This window comes from Heterodontus francisci, chromosome 3, assembly GCF_036365525.1.
Source record: "Heterodontus francisci isolate sHetFra1 chromosome 3, sHetFra1.hap1, whole genome shotgun sequence".
Taxonomy (NCBI): domain Eukaryota; kingdom Metazoa; phylum Chordata; class Chondrichthyes; order Heterodontiformes; family Heterodontidae; genus Heterodontus; species Heterodontus francisci.
In genome coordinates, this window is record NC_090373.1 from 146504863 (window position 1) to 146526683 (window position 21821).

A 21821-nucleotide genomic window follows, 5' to 3' on the forward strand; every position below is an offset into this window, starting at 1 on the left:
CAATCCCCTTGCAATAAAGGCCAACATGCCACTTGCCTTCTTAATAGCCTGCTGCACCTACTGCTACTGCTGTTGGTTGCTGAAAAAAAAGGTGTCTTTTTTGAACTTCAGGGCTACCTTGTCCCACAGTGACCTCAAGCTGAATCCTTTGGATTCCAGATAAACACCAATATAACAAGATTCATGATGTCGCCAAAATTGGTATTCTGGATGCATGCTTCAGGTACCTTGATAGATCTGCAGCAGTTCTTCAGTCTAGTCTGTATCTCTCATACTATGATGGTGTGTTAAATGATGCGTTATTTATTTTCTTGCAAAAGGTTGCCAGAGTCAGATGTGTAGACATCCCTCAGATGTTTAAGTTCCCACTCCTCCACAGGTAGGTGTCTCAAGACTGATGTTTTGGAAGATCAGAGTGAATGACATCTGTGTAAAGTCAGGCTATTCCATGTTTGATATGTTTAAATGTTCTTTCTGAGGCAGTGTTTTATATATTGTTACGACCAGGTGAGAAAGGTGTTTAGGGTTCCCTTTCAGCCTTCACCTGTTACTGTAACAGGGTTTTGTTTTAAACACACTGTGTTTTTAGCTCCCCCTTGGTGAATCCTTGTCAATACTTTCAAAGTATAAGGCAAAGAAACCAGCACAAACAGGCTTTCTTAGGTTTAAAGAAGAAAAGTTTTTTTTTATTCATTCATGGGATGGAGGTGTCGCTGGCCAGGCCAGCATTTATTGTCCATCCCTAATTGCCCTTGAGAAGGTGGTGGTGAGCTGCCTTCTTGAACCGCTGCAGTCCATGTGAGGTAGGTACACCCACAGTGCTGTTAGGAAGGGAGTTCCAGGATTTTGACCTGGCGACAGTGAAGGAATGATGATATGCAGTTGAAATTTATTAAACATAAACTCTAATTTGGTTAACATTTACGGATATACGCCATGCCCCACACTAGCATGCATATACGATTCACACATGCAAATAAAGACAGAAAAGAGCAGAAGAAAAATAAAGTGGAAAGGTTAGAGGCAATATCTGAAGAGATGTTGTTCCGGTTCTTCAAGCTCACTGCAGAGTCCTTGATTGTAGATTGATCTTGCTTTTCATTGGGGCCCAGCATTCTTCTTAAACCTTGTTCGCTGTAGGAGACTTTTCTCTCTTGGGGTTCATGTGTCTTTTTTTATTATTCATGCGTGGGATGTAGGCGTCACTGGTTAGGCCAGCATTTTCGCACATCCCTTATTGCCCTTGAGAAGGTGGTGGTGAGCTGCCTTCTTGAACCGCTGCAGTCCATATGAGTTACGTACACCCACCGTGCTATTAGGAAGGGAGTTCCAGGATTTTGACCCAGCGACAGTGAAGGAACAGCGATATAGTTCCAAGTCAGGATGGTGTGTGATTTGGACGGGAACTTGCAGGCAGTGGTGTTCCCATGCATTTGTTGCCCTTGTCCTAGTTGGTAGAGGTCGCAGCTTTGGAAGATGCTGTTGAAGGAGCCTTGGTGCATTGCTGCAGTGCATCTTGTAGATGGTACACACTGTTGCCACTGTGCGTCGGTGATGGAGGGAGTGAATGTTTGTGGATGGTGTGTCAATTAAGTGGGCTACTTTGTCCTGGAAGGTGTCGAGCCTCTTGAGTGATGTTGGAGCTGCACCCATCCAGGCAAGTGGAGAGTATTCCATCACACTCCTGACTTGTGCCTTGTAGATGGTGGACAGGCTTTGGGGAGTCAGGAGGTCAGGAGTTACTCACCGCAGGATTCCCTGCCTCTGACCTGCTCTTGTAGCCACGGTATATATATGACTACTCCAATTCAGTTTCTGGTCAATGCTAGCCCCTAGGATATTGATAGTGGGGTATTCAACGATGGTAATGCCATTGAATGATGGGAGATGGTTAGATTCTCTCTTGTTGGAGATAGTCATTGCCTGTTACTTGTGTGACGCACATGTTACTTGCCACTTAACAGCCCAAACCTGGATATTGTCCAGGTCTGGCTGCATTTTTGCATGGACTGCTTCAGTACCAGATGCAGGAAGGATGTTCCTGATGGTGGGGGAGTCCAGGACCAGGGGTCACAGTCTAAGGATAAGGGGTAAGCCATTTGGGACTTAGATGAGGGATTTCTTCACCCTGTGTAGTGAACCTGTGGAATTCTCTACCACAGAAAACAGTAAGATATAGTTCTTAGGGCTAAAGGGATCAAGGGATATGGGTAGAAAGCGGGAACAGTACTGATTTTGGATGATTAGCCATGATCGTATTGAATGGCGGAGCAGGCTCGAAGGGCCTACTCCTGCTCCTATTTTTCTATGTTTCTATGTATCTGAGGAGTGGCGAATGGTGCTGAACGTTGTGCAATCATCAGCGAATATTCCCACTTCTGACCTTATAGTTGAATTTAGGTCATTGATGAAGCAGCTAGGACATTGTCATGAACATTGATTTTAAACCGTTACTAGAATGAAGAAAGGACTTGTTAAACAGATTAGCCGTGGCTGGAAAAGACATTTGCATTTTAACAGACGGTGTTTGGAAGGACAAAACAGCAATTCCCTGACACATTCAACCCACAATGGCAGTTGGTCTAGGACACTATCCTGAGGAACTCATGCAGTGATGTCCTTCAGTGCATTCAGAGGCTTGTGAGAAAGAGATGGGAGCAGGCAGACAGGAGAGACTGTGGCGAGCCAGCCAGGAGAGATCTTCTCAGTCCTGGGGCATTCTACTTTCTGCCCAAACTGTTTGTACAAATTGAAAAACTCAGGTTACCCAGCAGATTAGTCATGTGACTAGCTGGTTTGACCATGTCTGTTTGTGTATTTGGCCATCTTAGCAGTCAACCTGGAATGCAAGCTCCCCCACCTTCAACATCTGGTGATCAAAAGTCCATTGTGGGTTGAATGTGTCAGGGAATGGCTGCTTTGTTCTTCCAAACACTGTCTGTTAAAATGCAAATGTCTTTTCCAGCCACGGCTGATCTGTTTAACAAGTCCTTTCTTCGCTCCAGTAAGAGCTTAAAATCAATGTTCATGACAAAATTAATGTGCCTCATTCTTGGGAGATGGGGCCTGGCATGACATATATATGAGCAAGACTCTATGTGCTGCACAATAGAAGATCAGTTGCAGATACCAATAGACCCACTGAGCTACAAACCCTTTAAATTTACAGCCCCAAATATTTGCTGTAAAGTGGTCTTAAAGAAAAAGTTGAGTTTAGCTTCTTAAAAAATGTTTTAACTGAACCTTTCAGCAAGATCTGCTTAAGTAAAATTTACTTCATGCTAAAATAATCGTTAAAGATGTATTAGTAAGCCTCCGCCCCTTCCATTTTTTTCACAATGCAAATGACTTGCGTACATTGTATTTTACCGTTTGGAAACAGGAACAAGGGCGAGGCTGCCGTTTTGTGTTGAAGTGACAGAACGTTAAACTGTCTGCAACTCGCCTGGGTCCGGTTAAATTGAACTCCGAATCCTTTACCATGGTCGTCATTGTTTATTACACCAGCATCACTTCAACGATTTCGGTATTTATTCAATTATCTGTTAACTACTTTGTGTCACTTTTTTCCCGCACTACCCTTTATTGAAATGTAAGTCTTGTGTCTACTTAATAGTTGTAAACTTTAATTACATATTGTGTGGATTTACTCAGTGTTTAGCTGAAACATTCTCAATGCTGGTGAGACACAAAAAAATTAACAAGGGGTAAAGCGGTTCCGTGAAATTAGGAAAACGGAAGAATTATGTTTTGCGAAATGCAAAATTGCGGAAGTAACTATTTGGAAATGAAAATAATTCTAACTTTGGAAATAGTTATGTCAAAGTCCATGGAAATTGTTTGAATTCAGAAAAAATCAGACGCTAAAAAAACCGTATAGACCCTGAAATAATAATACTGATTGGAGAAAGGCACCGCAAAATAATAAGTCAGAATATTTACCTAAAATACATAGAACCCGACTAATAGAATGGTCTTCATTGTGCGGACTCTAATTGTTACGGGAGATCTTTTGGGATATATATTCCTTGCGTTTAACTTGCGAGGTTTGGCGAAAGGGAGCAGTGAGTCAGACGGTGTGGTAATACAACTGAGTGGAGTAAAACGAATTAACTTTCCCTCAACATGTAGCAACTCGATATAAAGTCAAATTTGCTTCAGTTGGCGCAGTTTTAAACCAGTGTGGTTAGATATTTGATCGGGTATGAATGCCACCATTTGACTCTCTTTTCCTACATCAGCTGATTTAAAAACTTGAGGTTCAGATTCCCTGGGGTGGGGTCCCGCCTGCCCTGTTAGCTGGATATAAAAGATCCCGTGGCATTATTTTAAAGAGCAAGGGTGTTGTTATTTCTGGTGTCCTGCCTGATCATTATCCCTCAATCAGCAGGGCAAAAAACAAATGATCTGGTCATTATCACATTGCTGTTGATGGGAGCTTGCTGGATGCAAATTGGCTGCCGCATTTACTACATTCCAACAGTGACTACACTTCAGAAGTACTTTGTTGGCTGTAAAGTGCTTTGGGACATCATGAGAGCGTGAAAGGCATTACATAAATGCAAGTCTTTCTTTAAATTAACTTGCAATTATAAACATGATAAAGAAATAAGGACTTGGCAGGGGAGAGACCATGATCCAGTGGCCTTTGATCCTGTTCCAGGTATGCTTTGAGTAAAATGGCAGTAACCAATTGTAGAACTTCAGGCCAGGGAGTGCGTAATACCGTTCGGGTGGTGGTGAAGGATGAAGAAGGAGATGCACCTGTTGATCGTACCTTCTTCATCAAGAGAATCCTCATTGATTGCTGTGGATTCCAAGCTACGGACATCTTCTGCCTGCAGGATTTCCCCAGCAGTGGATATTTCAACGTGACGTTCAAGAATGTGGCGGGATGCATCAAGTTCCTGAAGGTGTTTAAGGAGAAGGGAAACCTGCCGTCGCTCTCAATCCTCACAGCGGAGCCACTCTTCATGCATTGGTGACAACGTGACCGGGTGGTGACGATTCACCTCTACAACCCCCATGTTCCTGTGGTGGATGTACTCACCTTTCTCACCAGGTACGTCAAGGTGGCCGGCAGCAGCACTGATGTCAAGGACCCCTTTGGGATTTGGACCAGCAAGCCGCAGGTCAAGATGACCTTGAATGTCGATGCCAGTGGAGCTATCATCCACCCTCCCTCTAGCTTCGCTATTGGGGGAAGTCGAAGCTGCTTAGTCTACGCTGGGCAGCCCAGAGTTTGTCGCACCTGTGGCAAATCTGGTCACGTGGCAGCTAACTGCAGCACAGTCGTCTGCAAGAACTGCAAGAAGGAAGGCCATCAGACCAAGGACTGTAAGCAGAGTAAGTGTTGCAACCTGTGCGGTGAGGCAGGTCACCTCTACAAAACCTGCCCCAAACGCTGCCTCAGTTTTGCTCAGGCGGCAAGGTCCAAGGAAAGGCCGGGAGAAGGAACGGTGAATGCGTCTGGTGCTGGGAAGGAGACCAGCAACCCTCTCCGCAGTGAGGAAAGTCTACCTGAGAAGGAGAAGAAAGGGGAGGCAGCAGCCACCAGCGACCCAACACCTACCCCGAGCCCTGAAACCCCTCCTCTATAGACAGAATCAATGGAGGAGGTGGCAGCAGAAGGACAAACAGGTCAGTGGCAAGTGGTACAAAGGAAAACCACAAAGAAATAACCTCCAAAAGCAGAAAAGGCTACCACCCAAACCAGTGGTGAGAGGAGGCTACCGTCTGAGACAGACTACAGCAGCTCCTCTTCACTGGACGAGGAAGTGCCGGAACAATGGCACCTGCAAAAGAAGCGGCAGAACTCCAAGGAGCTGGAAGATAAAGCCCTCCAGCTCCGGGGCACTGGAAGCTGTGATGGGCCCAGTGCGCCTCAAACCCAAAGTGCCGAACCTAGTGACATGCCCAACGCATCCCAGCTCTGGGACACTGAGATCAATGACACGTCTGGTGTACTGCAGCTCTGGGAAGCCAGGAGCAGTGATGTTTTCGAGGAGGAACAGAGGGGAACAGCAGAGGACAGCCCAATCCTTGCTGCCTACAAGACCCCCCACTACCCCACCCCCCCCCCTGCCCCTGATGTCACCCCAGCAGAACAAGCCCTGCATGAAAAACCAGGCGGGGTTTCTGAGCCCAACAATTGTGAAACAGCTTGTGTACATTATGGGTATGCAGGAACATACCGAAGGACTGGGACCAGCAAGGACAAATGGTATGGGAAGCAAAAACTAACTTAAAAATGGGTATCAAGATTGCTTCAATTAACAATTTAGTTCGCATTAAATCCACTACGCAATGTGTTTCAACCTTGGATTACCTCGCCAATGTCACAGCCGAACTACTATTTCTGCAGGAGTGTGGAATACCACACCTCAGCACCGACAGGCGATGGTGGGCCCACAGGCCATCGATCTGGTCGGGGGGTAATGATTCCCGTTCCTCCGGCCTAGGTATTCTGCTGCGGGAAGGTAACTTCACCATCTCCGAAGTTAAGGAGGTGGTGGGTGGTCGACTCCTCGTAGCAGATATAATATACAAAATTGCTACGCTCCGGTTGATCAACGTGTACGCCCCAGTTCAATGCAACAAGCGGCTGACCGTCTTCCAGCAGCTCCCGCTGCTGCTGGCGACATCCAGGCCGGTCATTCTAGGCGGTGACTTCAACTGCATCATCGATGCAGCTGGACAATCCAGCAGTGACGACAGCAAACTGGACACTACGTCCAGATTCCTAATAGAAACAGTAAAAGATGCCAAGCTGCACGATCTCTTCAAACCTGCAGACGGAGCGCAGCGCAGATACACATGGTCAAGATCGGACGGGTCTGCCCGTTCCAGGATTGACTTCCTGTTTGTGTCGTGCTGTCACGGTCGGATCCACCGACGTCAAGCCGGTGTTCTTCTCCGACCATTGCCTCTTACTGGCCGACTGTCACTTACAGGATGACCAGTGGGTTGGCAGAGGGACATGGAAGCTCAATGCTACACTGCTAACCCCAGAGGACGTTGAGGAACTCAAAAGGAATTACAAAGGTTGGAGAACCGTGAAACCCCATTTGAGTCTGCAGTTCACTGGTGGGAGGCAATCAAGGAGAACATCAAGAGGTTCTTCATCCACAAAGGTGTTCAGCGGGCGAGAGAGAGACAATGGGGTAACGTCCCAACCCCAGAAAAGTATGCAAAATCTGCTCCGGCTGCAGTCAATGGGGGTCGAGGTCAAGGAGGACCTCCATGAGGCGACGAGCCAGCAGGCCTCGCTGTTGCCACGGAGACCTCCAAGATCATCTTCCGGTCCAGAGTCTGCTCCATTGAGCAGGGTGAGATGTGCTCGTGTTACATCTTCCAAAAGGTACAGAGAGAAAGCTCTGATCAACAGCCTGAAGAAAGAGGATGGCTCGGTAACGTCTTCGCAGTCCGACATACTAAGGATCACCAACTCCTTTTATGCTGGGCTGCATGACGCGAAGCCCACAGACAGCAGAGCCTCCCAGTCCTTCCTTTCATCTATCACAGAGATCTTAGATGACGGCATGAGGGAGAGACTGGACAAGCCGCTAACTCTGGACGAGCTGACAAAGGCCGTCAAGTCCTTCGAGATGAGTAAAACTCCCGGAAGCAATGCCTTACTGGTTGAGTTGTATTCGGCCCTGTGGGACTGGGTCGGCCCAGACCTGCAGGAAGTATACGAGAGCATGCTTCTGGCCGGCAGCATGTCAGAATCCATGAGGAAAGGCATCATCACCCTCATCTACAAGTGGAAGGGGGAGAGGGCAGAAATTGGCGACCCATCTCACTGCTTAATGTTGACTACAAGATTCTGTCCAAATTCATCGCCAGTCGAGTCAAGTCTGCTCTGGAGTTGGTGATTCACCCTGACCAGACCTGCACTGTACCCGGCAGGAAGATCTGATAGCCTCGCGCTGCCCAGGGATACGATCACCTATGTACGGGACAGGAGGGTGGACACCTGCCTCATCAGCCTGGACCAGGAGAAGACTTTTGACAGGATATCGCAAACCTACATGATGGACATGCTCTCCAAAATGGGGTTTGGGGAGGGAATCTGCAATTCGGTCCAAACATCAGTAGCGCAGTTTGAATCAGTGGGTGGGAATCAGAAAGTTTCCCGATCCAATCTGGAGTCAGACAGGGCTGTCCTCTCTCCCCTGTCTTGTTTATTTGCTGTATTGAACCCTTTGCTGAGTCTATTAGGAAGGATGCGAGCATAAGAAGGGTGACAATCCCAGGCAGTGGATGCACTCAGGTTAAAACCTCCCTGTACATGGACGACGTCGCCGTCTTCTGCTCGGCTCCGATGTCCGTGCACAGACTGATGAGCATCTGCGACCAGTTCGAACTGGCCTCGGGAGCCAAAGTTAACCACGGCAAGATCGAGGCCATGTTCTTTGGGAACTGGGCTGACCGATCCTTTGTGCCCTTCACCGTTGGGTCAGACTACCTGAAGGTGCTGGGGATATGGTTCGGAAGGCGTGTACCAAAACCTGGAAGGAGCGTGTCGTCAGGATATACCATAAACTGAGCATGTGGGAGCAGCGATCTTTCCATTGTGGGTAAGAACCTGGTCATCAGATGCGAGGTGCTCACGTTGTTGCTGTACGTGGCGCAGGTCTGGCCCATACCCCACTCCTGCGCTGTGGCAGTCACCTGAGCCATTTTCCGCTTCATATGGGGATGCAAAATGGACCGGGTCCGGAGGGACACGATGTTCAAACCTCTGGATAAGGGTAGGAAAAATGTACACAACATCGCCCTCATCCTGATGACCACCTTCGTGTGCGGCTGTATCAAGCTGTGTGTAGATCCCCAGTACGCAAACACCCAAGTGTCACTACGTGCTGAGGTTCTATCTGTCCCCGGTGTTGCGAAGGATGGGCCTGGTCACATTGCTGCGGAACGCTCCATCCAGTTGGACTGTGCCGTACCACCTATCCTTCGTGAAAAAGTTTCTGCGGAAAAACACCTTTGACCACCGATCCATCAGGCAGTGGTCTGCACGGAATGTCCTCAAGGCCCTACGGGAAAAGGAGATGGTGGATCCTGTTGGATGGTTCCCCGAGCAGATTGCCAAAGTCATTTGGCAGAATGCCTCATCACCAGAACTTTCAAACAAGCACCAAGATGTAGCTTGGCTGGTGATGAGAAGAGCCCTCCCCGTCAGATCCTTCCTGCATGCTCGGAGTCTCACACCCTCCGCACAATGTCCTTGAGGTGGCTGTGGAGGGGAAGAGACGGTTGCCCACCACTTTCTGGAATGTGCCTTTGCAAAGCAGGTGTGGAAAGAGATGCAGTGGGTTTTGTCGAGGTTCATCCCAAGCAGCTCTGTAACACAGGAGTCTGTGCTCTACGGGCTGTTACCAGGGACGCACACCGAGATAAACATCAACTACTGCTGGAGGACTATCAATTCGGTGAAAGACGCCCTTTGGTCTGCCTGAAACTTGCTGGTCTTCCAGCGCAAAGAGTTGTCCACGACTGAGTGTTGCAGACTGGCACATTCCAAGGTCCAGGACTACGTGCTGAGGGACGCACTAAAGCTTGGGGCAGCCGCAGCAAAGGCTCAATGGGGAAAGACCACAGTGTAAGGTCCCCCCCACCAAGCTGAACTGAGGGGCTGGATCCATGGAAAACCCCTCAAACTGTATCCAGATAATATTTGTTTGCTGTAAAATGTACATGGCATGTAAAATGAAATGGAAGGGTTATGAGGCAACTCACTGCTGTATTGAAGGAAACTGATCTCCTTTGCACTCTTTGTATTGTTTGACTTGGTGCTTTTTGGCACTGTCACGTAATGTTTTTTTACAGATTTTTATGGATAAAGTATATATTGGAAAAAAAGAAATAAGGACTTGCATTTGTGTAGAACCTTTTACAACCACAGCATGTCGCAAAGTGCTTTACAACTGGTTTATTACTTTAAGTATAGTCATTGTTGTAATATAGGAAAAGAGGCATCCAATTTACACAGAGCAAGCTCCCATAAGTAGCAATATGTTAATAACCAGATAATCTGTGTTTTTTGTGATGTTAATTGAGGGATCAATATTGGCCAGAACACCAGGGCAATTCCCCAACTTTTTTTTTAGATTTTTAGATTTAGATTTAGAGATACAGCACTGAAACAGGCCCTTCAGCCCACCGAGTCTGTACCGACCATTAACCACCCATTTATACTAATCCTACACTAATCCCATATTCCTACCACATCCGCACCTGTCCCTATATTCCCCTACCACTTACCTATACTAGGGGCAATTTATAAGGCCAATTTACCTATCAACCTGCAAGTCTTGTTGTGGGAGGAAACCGGAGCACCTGGAGGAAACCCATGTAGACACAGGGAGAACTTGCAAACTCCACACAGGCAGTACCCAGAATTGAACCCGGGTCGCTGGAGCTGTGAGGCTGTGATGCTAACCACTGCGCCACTGACAGAATACTGTCATGGGATCTCTTATGTTCACCTGAGAGAGCAGACTGGGCATCAGTTTCATATCTCACCGGAAAGCTGGCAGCTTAGATAGTATAGCACTGAGAAATCGCTGCTCTGGAGTGTCCGTTTTAATTTTTGTGCCCACATTTTGCAGTGATACTTGAACCCACAACCTCTGTTTCCCAAGAGAAGGTGTTACCAACTGAGCCACAGCTGATAGGAAAAAAGCCCCAAGGCATCTCCACAGAGGCTTAAAGAAAAATGAATGCCGAGAAGAGATTAGCAAGGGTGATAATGTTGATCAAAGAGCAAGGTTTTAAGAAGGATCTTAAAGAGGATAGGAAAGTAATAGCTCTTAGAGACAAACTTGCAACCTAGAAAGCTGCAGGCAGTGTTCTAATGGTGAGAAGGGAGATGTACAAGAGATCTGCAAAGTCCTCACAAACATCTAGGGATTTGTGCCAACATTGGGAGACCTGTGCCACAGACTAGTAAAGCAACTTCCCAGACTCTTGCCACTGGCTGGACAGACCCAGAAGAGTTTGGTGCACAGCGGTACACAGTTCGGAGAGAGTGGCCCAGTGAATCTTTAACATTCACTCCAAAGCCCCATGAGAGCTAATGGTATCAAGTCAAACATGGGCAAGGAAACCTCCAACTGATTACCACCTACCGCCTTCCCTCAGCTGATGAGTCAGTACTCCTCCATGTTGAAAACTTGGAAGAAGTACTGATGGCAGCAAGGGCACAGAATGTACTCTGGGGTGTCCATCACTAACAGTGACTCGATAGCACCACTATTGACAGAGCTGGCCGAGTCCTGAAGGACATGTCAGCCGGACTGGGCCTGCAGCAGGTAATGAGAACACCAACACAAGGGCAAAACCTACTTGACCCCATCCTCTCCTATCTACCTGTCGCAAATGCATCTGTCTGTGCAATATTGGTAGGAATGACCACTGCATAATCCTTGTGGAGAGGAAGTCCTGTCTTCACTCTGAGGACAACCTCCATCATGCTGTATGGCACAACTTTTTGTTTAATGGGATAGATTCAGAACAGAACTAGCAACTCAAAACTGGGCACAGTGGACCATTAGCGGCAGCAGAATTGTTTTCACCCCAATCGGTAACCTCGTGGCCTAGCACATCCTTCACTCTACCATCACCATCAAGACAGGACCAACCCTGTTTCAAAGAGAATGCAGGAGAGCATGCTAGGAGCAGCACCAGGCATACCTAAAAATGAAGTGCCAACCTAGTGAAGCTACAACACAGGACTACATGCATGCTACATGCATGCCAAAGCAGCACTCCACAGACAGAGTTAAGTGATCTCACAATCAAAATCAAAGCTCTGCAGTTCTGCCACATCCAGTTGTGAATGATGGTGGACAATTAAACAACTTGTGGAAGGAGGAGGCTCCATGAACATCCTCATCCTCAAAAATGGGGGAGCCTAACACGTGAGTGCAAAAGATAAGGCTGAAGCAACCATATTCAGTTGACTTAGTGTTGAGTGGATGATCCATTTCAGCCTCCTCCTGAGATTCCCAGGAATCTCAGCCAATTTGACTCCACGTGATATAAAGAAATGGCTGAAGACACAGGGTAAAGCAAAGGCTATGTGCCCCAATGGCATTCCAACTGTAGTACTGAAGACTTGTGCTCCCGAACTAGCCGGGCCCCCAGCCAAGCTGTTCCAGGACAGCTACAAAGTGACAAAGTGGAAAATTGCCCAGGTATGTCCTGTCCACTAAAAGGAGGGCAATAACTGTCTGGATTAGATTTGTCCTATCAGTCTACTCTCAATCATCAGCAAAGTGATAGCAGGTGCACCGACAATGCTATCAGGTGGCATTTACTTATCAATAACCTGCCCACCAATGCTCAGTTTGGGTTCTGCCAGGACCACTTGGCTCCAGACCCCATTACACTTTGGTCCAAACATGGACATAAGAGCTGAATTCCAGAGGTGAGATGAGAGTGAGTGCCCTTGATATCAAGGCAACATTTGACTGTGGCATTAAGGCGCCTTAGTAAAGTTGAAATTAATGGAAATCAAGGGAAAACTCTCCACTAGCAGGAGCTGTACCTAGAACAAAGGAAGATGGTTGTGGTTGTTGGAGGTCAATCATCTCAGCCCCAGGGCATCACTGCAGGAGTTCCTCAGGGTAGTATCCAAGACCCAAAGATCCTCTACTGCTTCATCAATGACCTTCCCTGCATCATTAGGTCAGAAGTGGGGTTGTTTGCTGATGATTGCACCATTCGCAACTCCTCAGATAATGAAGCAGTCCATGCCTGCATGCAGCAAAACCTGGACAACATTCAGTCTTGGGCTGATAAATGGCAAGTAATATTTGCACCACACAAGTGCCAGATAATGACCATCTACAACAAGAAAGTCTAACCTCCTCTCCTTGACATTTAACCATCGCAGAATTCCCCCACCAACCTCTTGAATATAACTTTGAATATAAACTTAACTGAACTATCCATATAAATACAGTGGCTACAAGAGCAGGTCAGAGGCTGGGTAACTCACCCACTAACTCATCAAAGCCTGTCCATCATCTACAAGGCACAAATCAGGATTGTGATGAAATACTTTCCACTTGCCTGGGTAAGTACAGTTCCAACAACACTCAAGAAGCTTACACCATCCAGGACATAGCAGCCTACTTGATTGGCACCCCGCCCATCACATTCAACATTCACCCCCTCCACCAACAGTGCGCGGTCGATGCAGGATGTACCATCTACAAGATGCACTGCAGCAATTTGCTAAGGCTTCTACAATAGCATCTTCCAAAACCGTAATCTGTAGAAAGACAAGGGCACGAGGAGCATGGGAACACCACCACCAGCAAGTTCCCCTCCAAGTCACAACCTATCCTCACTGAACTATATTGCCAATCTTGCTGGGTCAAAATCCTGGAACTCCCTCCCTAACAGCACTGTGGGTGTACCTTCACCATACAGATAGCAGCGGTTCAAGAAGGTCGCTCACCACCACCTTCTCCAGAGCAACTAGAGATGGGCAATAAATGCTGGCATTGCCAGTGATGCCCACATTCCATGAACAAATAAGAAAACAAATCAAGCGGTTAAAAAAATGAAAGTTGGAAGCCAAGTTGCACCAGCTTTTTAATCAAAGTGGTGGTATTAGTAACAGATCTGATGATTGAGGTACTTTAAGTGGATTAGTAACTCACTTTATTAGTCTCTAAATGGCTGCACCACCAGTACACCACCCCCTCAGTTCACCTCATCTCCCGTCTCACCATCTTGACTGTCTCTGGCCCCATCCCTGTCTGCCTTTTGTTAAACTTCTCTGCCTCTCTACCTCTCTTTCCTCCTTTAAAAGTCTTCTGAAAACCTACCTTTTCAAACAAGCTTTTGGCTACCTGTACTGTTTATTTTTTTTGCCTGATTTATGCTCCTTTGAAGTGCCTTGGAATATTTTACTATACTGAAGTAGCTTAGCCAATACATTAAAAATTACATCAGTACATTGGTAAAATAAAAGGGACTTTATTGTTTGACATCAGTAAAGTGGGTCTATAAAAATAGCACTGATGGAACACTAAGAAATGGGGTGGTTATATAATAATTACTGATTGGCTATCCCTCCCAAAAGAGATTTGTTAATGAGATATCAAACCAATTGCTTATTGAACTGATCGGCTTGGAAATTGAATTTGATCCAAGGTCAGTCTTCAAATTAGGAACATTGGAAGCAGGAGTAAGAAATTTAACCCCTTGTGTCTGTTCTGCCATTCAATGAAATCATTGACCTAATTCCATTAACCCACCTTTGCCACATATCCCTTAGATTTTTGTTAACAAAAGGTATAATCAATATCAGATTTAAAAGTAACAATTGATCTAGCATCAATTGTAGTTTGCAAAGAGAGTTCCAAATTTTTGTCACCCTTTGTGTGTAGAAGTGTTTCTGAACTTCACTCCAGAAAGACTGTAATTTTTAATCTATGCTCTCTAGTCCTAAACTCCCCAACCAGCAAAAATTGTTTCTGACTCTCTACCCTATTTGTTCCCCTTTTAATATCTTAAATTTTGATCAGATTGCCCCTCAATCTTCTAAATTCCCGGGAATACTGCAGTTTGAGTAACTTTCCCTTGTAATTTAACCCTTGGAGATTAGGTGGTATTCTGATAAATCTATGCTGCCCTCCCTCCAAAACCAATATATCCTTCCTAAGGTGTGGTCTGACCATGGCTTTTGCACTACTGTAGTACAACTTCCCACTTCTTCAAGCCCTGCCTCCTGTAAGAACTCCATTCCATTCTCCCAGTTTCTCTGTCTCCGCATCTGCTCTGATGATGCTACTTTCCATGACAGTGCTTCTGATATGTCTTTTTCCTCAACCAAGGATTCCCCTTTACTGTGGTTGACAGGGCCCACAACCGTGTCCGGTCCATTTCCCGCACCTCTACCCTCACTCCTTCCCCTCCATCCCAGAACTGCGACAGGGTTCCCCTTGTCCTCACTTTCCACCCCATCAGCCTCCATATTCAAAGGATCATCCTCCGCCATTTCCGCCACATCCAGCCTGATGCCACTACCAAACGCATCTTCCCCTCCCTTCCCCTGTCAGCATTCCGAAGGGATTGTTCCCTCCGTGACTCCCTGGTCCACCCCTCCATTACCCCCACCACCTCGTCCCCTTCCCATGACATCTTCCCCTGCAATCGCAGGAGGTATAATACCTGCTCATTTACCTCCTCTCTCCTCACTATCCCAGGCCCCAAACATTCCTTTCAGGTGAAGCAGCGATTTACTTGTACTTCTTCCAATGTGGTATACTGTATGCGCTGCTCACAATGTGGTCTCCTCTACACTGGGGAGATCAAACGCAGACTGGGTGACTGCTTTGTGGAACACCTCCGCTCACTCCGCAAGCAGGACCCCGAGCTTCCGGTTGCTTGCCATTTCAACACTCCCCCCTGCTCTCATGCTCACATCTCTGTCCTGGGATTGCTGCAGTGTTCCAGTGAACATCAACGCAAGCTCAAGGAACAGCATCTCATTTACTGATTAGGCACACTACAGCCTGCCAGACTGAACATTGAGTTCAATAATTTCAGAGCATGACAGGCCCCCCCAATTTTACTTTTATTTTTAGGTTTTTTTTTCTTTTTAAAATTTTTTTCGTGTTTATTTTATTTCATCTTAGTTTGTTCAGTTTGCTTATGTTTTTTCATGTTTGTACTTGCTGCTGTTCAATTATCAGTCCGTTAACACCCTATCTGTACTAATGCTTTGTCTTTCAACACACCATTAACATATTGCTTGCCTTTGCTCCACGACCTTCTGGTCAGCTATTCTGTGACCTTGTCCTATCTACACCTCCTTTATTATCTCTTGCCCCACCTCCGCTTTACTTGCTTATAACCTTTGACATTTCTAATATTTGTCAGTTCCGAAGAAGGGTCACTGACCTGAAACGTTAACTCTGCTTCTCTCTCCACAGATGCTGCCAGACCTGCCAAGTTTTTCCAGCATTTCTTGTTTTTATTTCAGATTTCCAGCATCCGCAGTATTTTGCTTTTATATTATTTTAGTACAACTTCTACCTCCTTCTATTCTAGTCCTCTAGATAGAAAGGCCAGCATTCCATTAGATCTTCTGATTATTTTCTGTAGCTGTCCAAGGCATTTTAGTAATCTATGTACATGGACACCGTAGTCTCTTTGGACCTCCACTGTTTCTAACTTTTCACCATTTAGAAATTACTCTGTTCTTTATAGGTCTAAAGTGGATGACCTCACAGTTTCCTGCATTGCAATCGATATGCTGCAGTTTTGCCCATTCACTTAATCTATTAATATCTTGGTAATTTTACACTTCTATCTAAAATGCTCACAATGATGCCTATCTTTGTGTATTGGCAAACTTAGATATGTGGCTATCCCATTATCCAAGTCATTAATAAATAGTGAATAATAGTTGAGGCTCAACACAGATCCTTGTGGGACACTACTGTCTGAACTCTATTAAGAAATATTATAATTCTGCATCCTTAATTAACAACTATTGTTAATATAACTTGCTTTTAAAATTCATTGTAGCTGGAAAAAAACCAGAGAAGCATCACTGACATGTTGTCTGCAATGAAAATATCCTTCCAATTACTGGATGTATCAACGGACAAAAATTTGTTAGAGGAAATGAGAGCGAAGATGGGGGATCCCAAAGCGATGGTGCCGCAGATATTCAATGGTGACCAATACTGTGGGGTAAGTTGGAATCTCGCCTCCTGAATGTTCTAATTATAACAAGATAATCAATTAGGAAAAAAAAGTCAATTTTTCTCATTACACTTTGCTTTTCAGTAGCTTAACATAGGCAACTCAATTAAAAGGTCATTTTGTCCCAATGCTGCCTGTTGCTTGAGTTAGGCCAGCAGTGTTCAGAAGCAGTTTTTATCTTTTATATGATGCAAGGCTACCCTTCTTCCCCTTAGCGTCCCCCAACCACCCCCAGAGAACGATCTGAGGTGGCTAGTTTACACCATTGCATGGTTCTTCCTAGCCAGTTGTTGCTGGGATCATTTCTGCTGGTATTCTCCAACACTGACCCTGCCAGAATTTGTGGCAGCATTGTGAGGGCACCTTATTTGCATACAGCTGGCAACACAGGGACCATTACGAGTGCATACCTGCTTCTGCCTGTCCCATTTGAAGCTGGAAAATCTGTCTTGTGCCCTTTTTTGAGGTGGGGGGAGGGGATGTTAGTCAGACCCCTAACCCCTCCACCCTGACTCCTCTGTGCATCCCTGGTATGAGCTATTTTTACCATATCATTGGAGAATTCAGGCTGTTTCATTTTGTCCCAACCCCACCAACATCATCCAATGGATTCACTCATGTTGAGGCCAGTGCATCTCATTTCACTCAACCTACCAGTCTTCAGTTCTTTCCTGAGTCCCAGCTGAGCTGGGGGGGCAGGAACCCCCACATAGTAGGGCCCCCTTGATACCAATGGCCTTGCAATAGTGGAACCTCCACCTGCCACTTTACGAGACCAACAAGAAAATGTCAGAAACAGCAGAGATCCGGTGCAAATGGGTCCCTGTTGTTTTCTGGTGGAACCTCTAAGAAACTCAGGGCAAGTGTATCCAATAAAACTTGCTGGAATCAATCAAAAAATGCAACAAAGTTACCAATGTTTTTGTTCTTAAAGTCCTGCAGTCATTAGACATACCATTATTTGCTGAAGCCTGGGAACTGGCCATCCATTTTTTTCTCTTGGCCCAAGAAATTCTGTCTGGCACAAGAGGAACTTAAAAACTAAGATTTTTAAAAACTCTGTAGCTGAATGCTCAATATGATGGTTTCCTGAACCTTAGGGGCCAGGAAAGATTAGATAGGTGGGAGAAGGTATATGGAAACAGGGTGGGTAAATGTGATTAGAATTATTTGTTCACATGGAGGGTAGTTGGACTGATCTCAGGAAATTCTTCATACAATGATCAACATGTGGAGCGACCTTCCAGATAAAGTAATGGACGCAGAAAGCCTGGAGTCAGTTAAGAAAAACTTGAATGCTACAATGAGGGGAACATTAGGATCTCTGTGGTTGGTTATACTATCCTATGTCTGTGCTAAGTTAGTGGAAGTCAGTTAGGGCTATATAAGGACAGCCTTTTGCTACAGAAGAAAATTTTCTGGGATTCACACTACTCATGACTGAGTGACCGCTGCTGGAGTGCCAATGAGTAAATGTCGAGTGAGGACAGCACTGTGATTGTCCATGGTGCTGCTTCACTCCACTCCAAGTAAACTTTGTGCCCCCACTTGCCCAGAAGGTCTTGGGTGGATACATAGCATGTCAGGACTGTCACAGTTGGCATGTGGATATTGGATATCTGTGTGAAGCAAGGAAGGATGTCAGACACCCAGGGAAGTATAACTCAAGAAGTAGCCAAAAGGAAAGGAGAGATATGTTGATGGAGAAGAAAATGTTGACATTTTTGAAATTATTTTCAGGATTATGAGGCCTTTTCCCAGGCTATGGAATTTGAGAAGGTAAAGGAGTTCTTCAAGGTGGATAGCTGTCAAGAACAGTCGCAAAAGGATTAATCCACAGAATCGAAGATACACAAATGAGTTTAATATTTTAATTCGTGCACATACAATTTCTTTTTAACCATAGTAACTATTATTTCAGTACTGGCAAATTTTCCTGCAGGATTGCACATGGTCTAACAATATCAAAAGCAATCCTTTCTTGCTCAAGTTGAGCCCTCTTGCTGTTAATTTTTTTGAAAGTTTCTTGAATGTATCCTCATTGCTTACAGCATTGCAACCTATATAAAGCCCAAATCAAATAAATTCTGCCTCAGTCTTTTTTTCTCATTTTTATTTGTAATATTTATCTTGATTGCAACAATGGAGAGGTTACAAAGATAACTGGTGTGTGAAAAAGAAAAAGGATCACATGGGTGCAGCAGGAGGCATTTTTCTGAAGTTGGGGTTTGGCATATTGGTTATCTTTTCCCTCGCTTACCAAAACAGGGGAGAAAAAACCTTGTTACCAGGTCAAAAATAAATTATAAACAATGTGATTTTGAAAAGTCCACCTCCTGAGACAGCAATTTTCTTTAGGGAGAAATGGTAAACACTGGCAGGGCAACATTTATTGCCATCTCTGAGGCATTAAGAGACAACTGCACAGTTTCCCGGGTAGATTTTTTTTTTGTTTCTGGTGAAGTTCAGTCCAGCATTGCTAGATTTGCATTATTTTGAAGCTATCTATAAACTGTGCTGATTGCTTCCATATGGCTGGAAGAGGTATCAGGAGTCTTTGGAATAGATAAGATGGCATAAAAAAGTGCAAAAGCATTACCTTCCATTCCTTTGGCCCTTTTAAGTCTTCATTACTGAATTGGACAATGCTGTAGTAATCCTGAATGTCTTGTACTGGGGTGTATAGTCAGTGCAAATGCTGGGAAATATCAGATATTGAGTTCCCAACTGTATGCTGCTTGATAAAGACTGCTCCAGAATGGTGTAGCGTTACATGTCATATCACTGCAATACAGCAGTGAATGTGGCCCCTGGAGCACACTTGCACATAACAATTAGTTCCTAGCTAATTAGTTTCCAGCTGTTTATGAACAATATTCCAATGTATATGAAACATGCCAACTCTGCAAATTAATCGCGAGAGAAGCAACTTAGTCAAATTCAGCCTTTTGCATGATTTCGCAAGAGGGCTCTGAAAACTGCAGATTTTTAATTCTCCTCCTCTGCATGTACACATGATCGGTCATGCCTGCACATGCACCAAGACTCTGGAGCACCAATTGGAGAAGAAACCAGAAGTGGCGTCTGCCAAAGAATGTTGCTTTGTCGAACCTGGAGATGCACAATGCGGTATTTTGTGCTATGTGTAAATGTTCCACGTGAGTTACAGCGTGATGTAGCTTATGGTCCCGAAGTTTGTGCTGGAGCTGGAAAGAAAGGATGTGTTGGTAGACTTGGGATACATGGCCCCGCCGCATGGAGCAGGTAAGAGGCCCTGAGGAGGAGGAGGGACCTAGAGTCCTGGACTCAATCACACAAACAGCTGGGGAAATGCTGGTACCAAATGGTCAGGTGCCACCTGAAGCCTGGGATGGGGTAAGGGGGAAAAAGTGAGTCCAAGGGTAAGAGAGGGAGACCGTCATTCATCGACCCCACATTGGAGGCGGATGAGGTGACTACTGAGCCTTCAAAGAGAGATCCCCATTGTTCTGAACAAGCCTGACATCTGGGCAACCAAATTTACCTTGGGGATCCTAGATCAGTCATTAGACCGCTCATTAATCTATGCAGGAGACCAAAGTGCCATCTTAGGCAGCCACATTGGATGCCTGAAAAAAATGGCCTGACTCAATCGCTGGTTGAACCTTCTTCAGGCATCCTTGGGATGCAAGACATTGGTCCCTGAAGTTAGGCCTCGATGCACACGGTGATTAGTTTTTGTAAACAGCTTTGGCCTATTAGAGATCAAATAGGCTACTAATGAGGTTTATAAACCACCTGTCATTCTATATTGGTTTACTTTTGAAAAAATAGCAACTCATGATTTTAATACTGAATCCCTTTGATTTTTAAAAGTTGTCTCCTGATTTATGAGACAGTGGGGTCGGCATTACTGTCCAATTGGGCTGTGCACATAGGCGCAGCTTCCTTCACCTTAACGATATGTTTGCAGGCATCTGCCTTTATTATGAGGTAGTCTAGTGTCCCTGCTGCCTTTCAGAAGCAAGCTGGGCTGGGCCTTTTCCTTGAACCACTGCAATCCATGTGCAGATGCTGCTCCCAAACAGTGTTGGGTAGGAAATTCCATGATAATGACACAGCAAGAATGAAGGATAGATATTCAGCCAATGGTTAGCGTGGGTAGCATTGGTTTTGCACTTGTGTGATTGAAAACAGCAGGCTGTATGAATATTGTATGCTCCCTTCATTGACTTTAACTGCTGTACTAGTGCGTGCCACGCCCCACTGTGCACCTGCTTTTTGGTGTGAACGGATTGCTAGATCATTATTTTTTCCAGCCTTTGTAATGTTTGTTCAGTGTTCTTGTACCCTGAATGCTCAACTATCCGAATCTTCTCAGGGCAGTGATTAATGAAGTGGGTGGGGCTCGACTGTCTGAACATGTAAGGTTTGAGTTGTTGATTCACTGAGTTCCTGAGGACGTGGCGCCTGTTCTCACTTTGCCACAATATTAATTAGACAGTACGTAATAAACTAATTATACACATTAGCTGTGCAAGTTATGCTGTTACAAGTAGAAATGCATTTCCAGAGCCTGCTTCACAGTTATTTTTCATAAATGTGTTCATATTTTACATTTTTCAATCACGCAAGTGCAAAACCAACGTTACTCATGATGAAATTGTCACAAGCCCAGATGTATGAAAACAAAACAAGAACGCAGAGACTATATTGGAAAAAAAATGTGGAAAATCTTCTTGAATGCATAGACAGCCAAGCACAACTTTCAAAACAACAGCAGCTTGAATTTATAAAGCGCCTTTAATGCAGTGAAACATCCAATGACATGAATTACAGAACTGACACAGAAATTACAGAAACAGGCTGTGTCCCCCATATTGATGTTTATCCTCCACAAGAACACGAGTCCTAATCCTGTGTCTCTGCTCAGTTCCCCTCCTCAGTTCCTTATACCAGCCATCTAACCTCAGAGAAGCTGCGTTGCGGGGAGGGCTAGTTTGTGCTGGAAGCTCTTTTGTGGTGCTAAAGTTGATTACTGAAATAACAGAACAGGTCAGCCTGTGGAATGTGGCATTTATCAACCAACTGTTGACAGGTAT

The 21821-nt window shown here is 45.3% G+C and overlaps 1 protein-coding gene across 1 annotated transcript; it reads left to right on the plus strand.

Annotated features, from left to right (window-relative positions):
- The first annotated feature begins 3364 nt into the window (after nucleotides 1–3364).
- Nucleotides 3365–18825, plus strand: zgc:153284 (uncharacterized protein LOC751696 homolog). Its single transcript, XM_068019029.1, has 3 exons — nucleotides 3365–3526; nucleotides 16561–16728; nucleotides 18481–18825. Exons 1-3 carry the CDS (start codon nucleotides 3482–3484, stop codon nucleotides 18571–18573), a joined length of 306 nt encoding a protein of 101 aa, XP_067875130.1. The 5' UTR covers nucleotides 3365–3481; the 3' UTR covers nucleotides 18574–18825.
- The last annotated feature ends 2996 nt before the right edge of the window (nucleotides 18826–21821 follow it).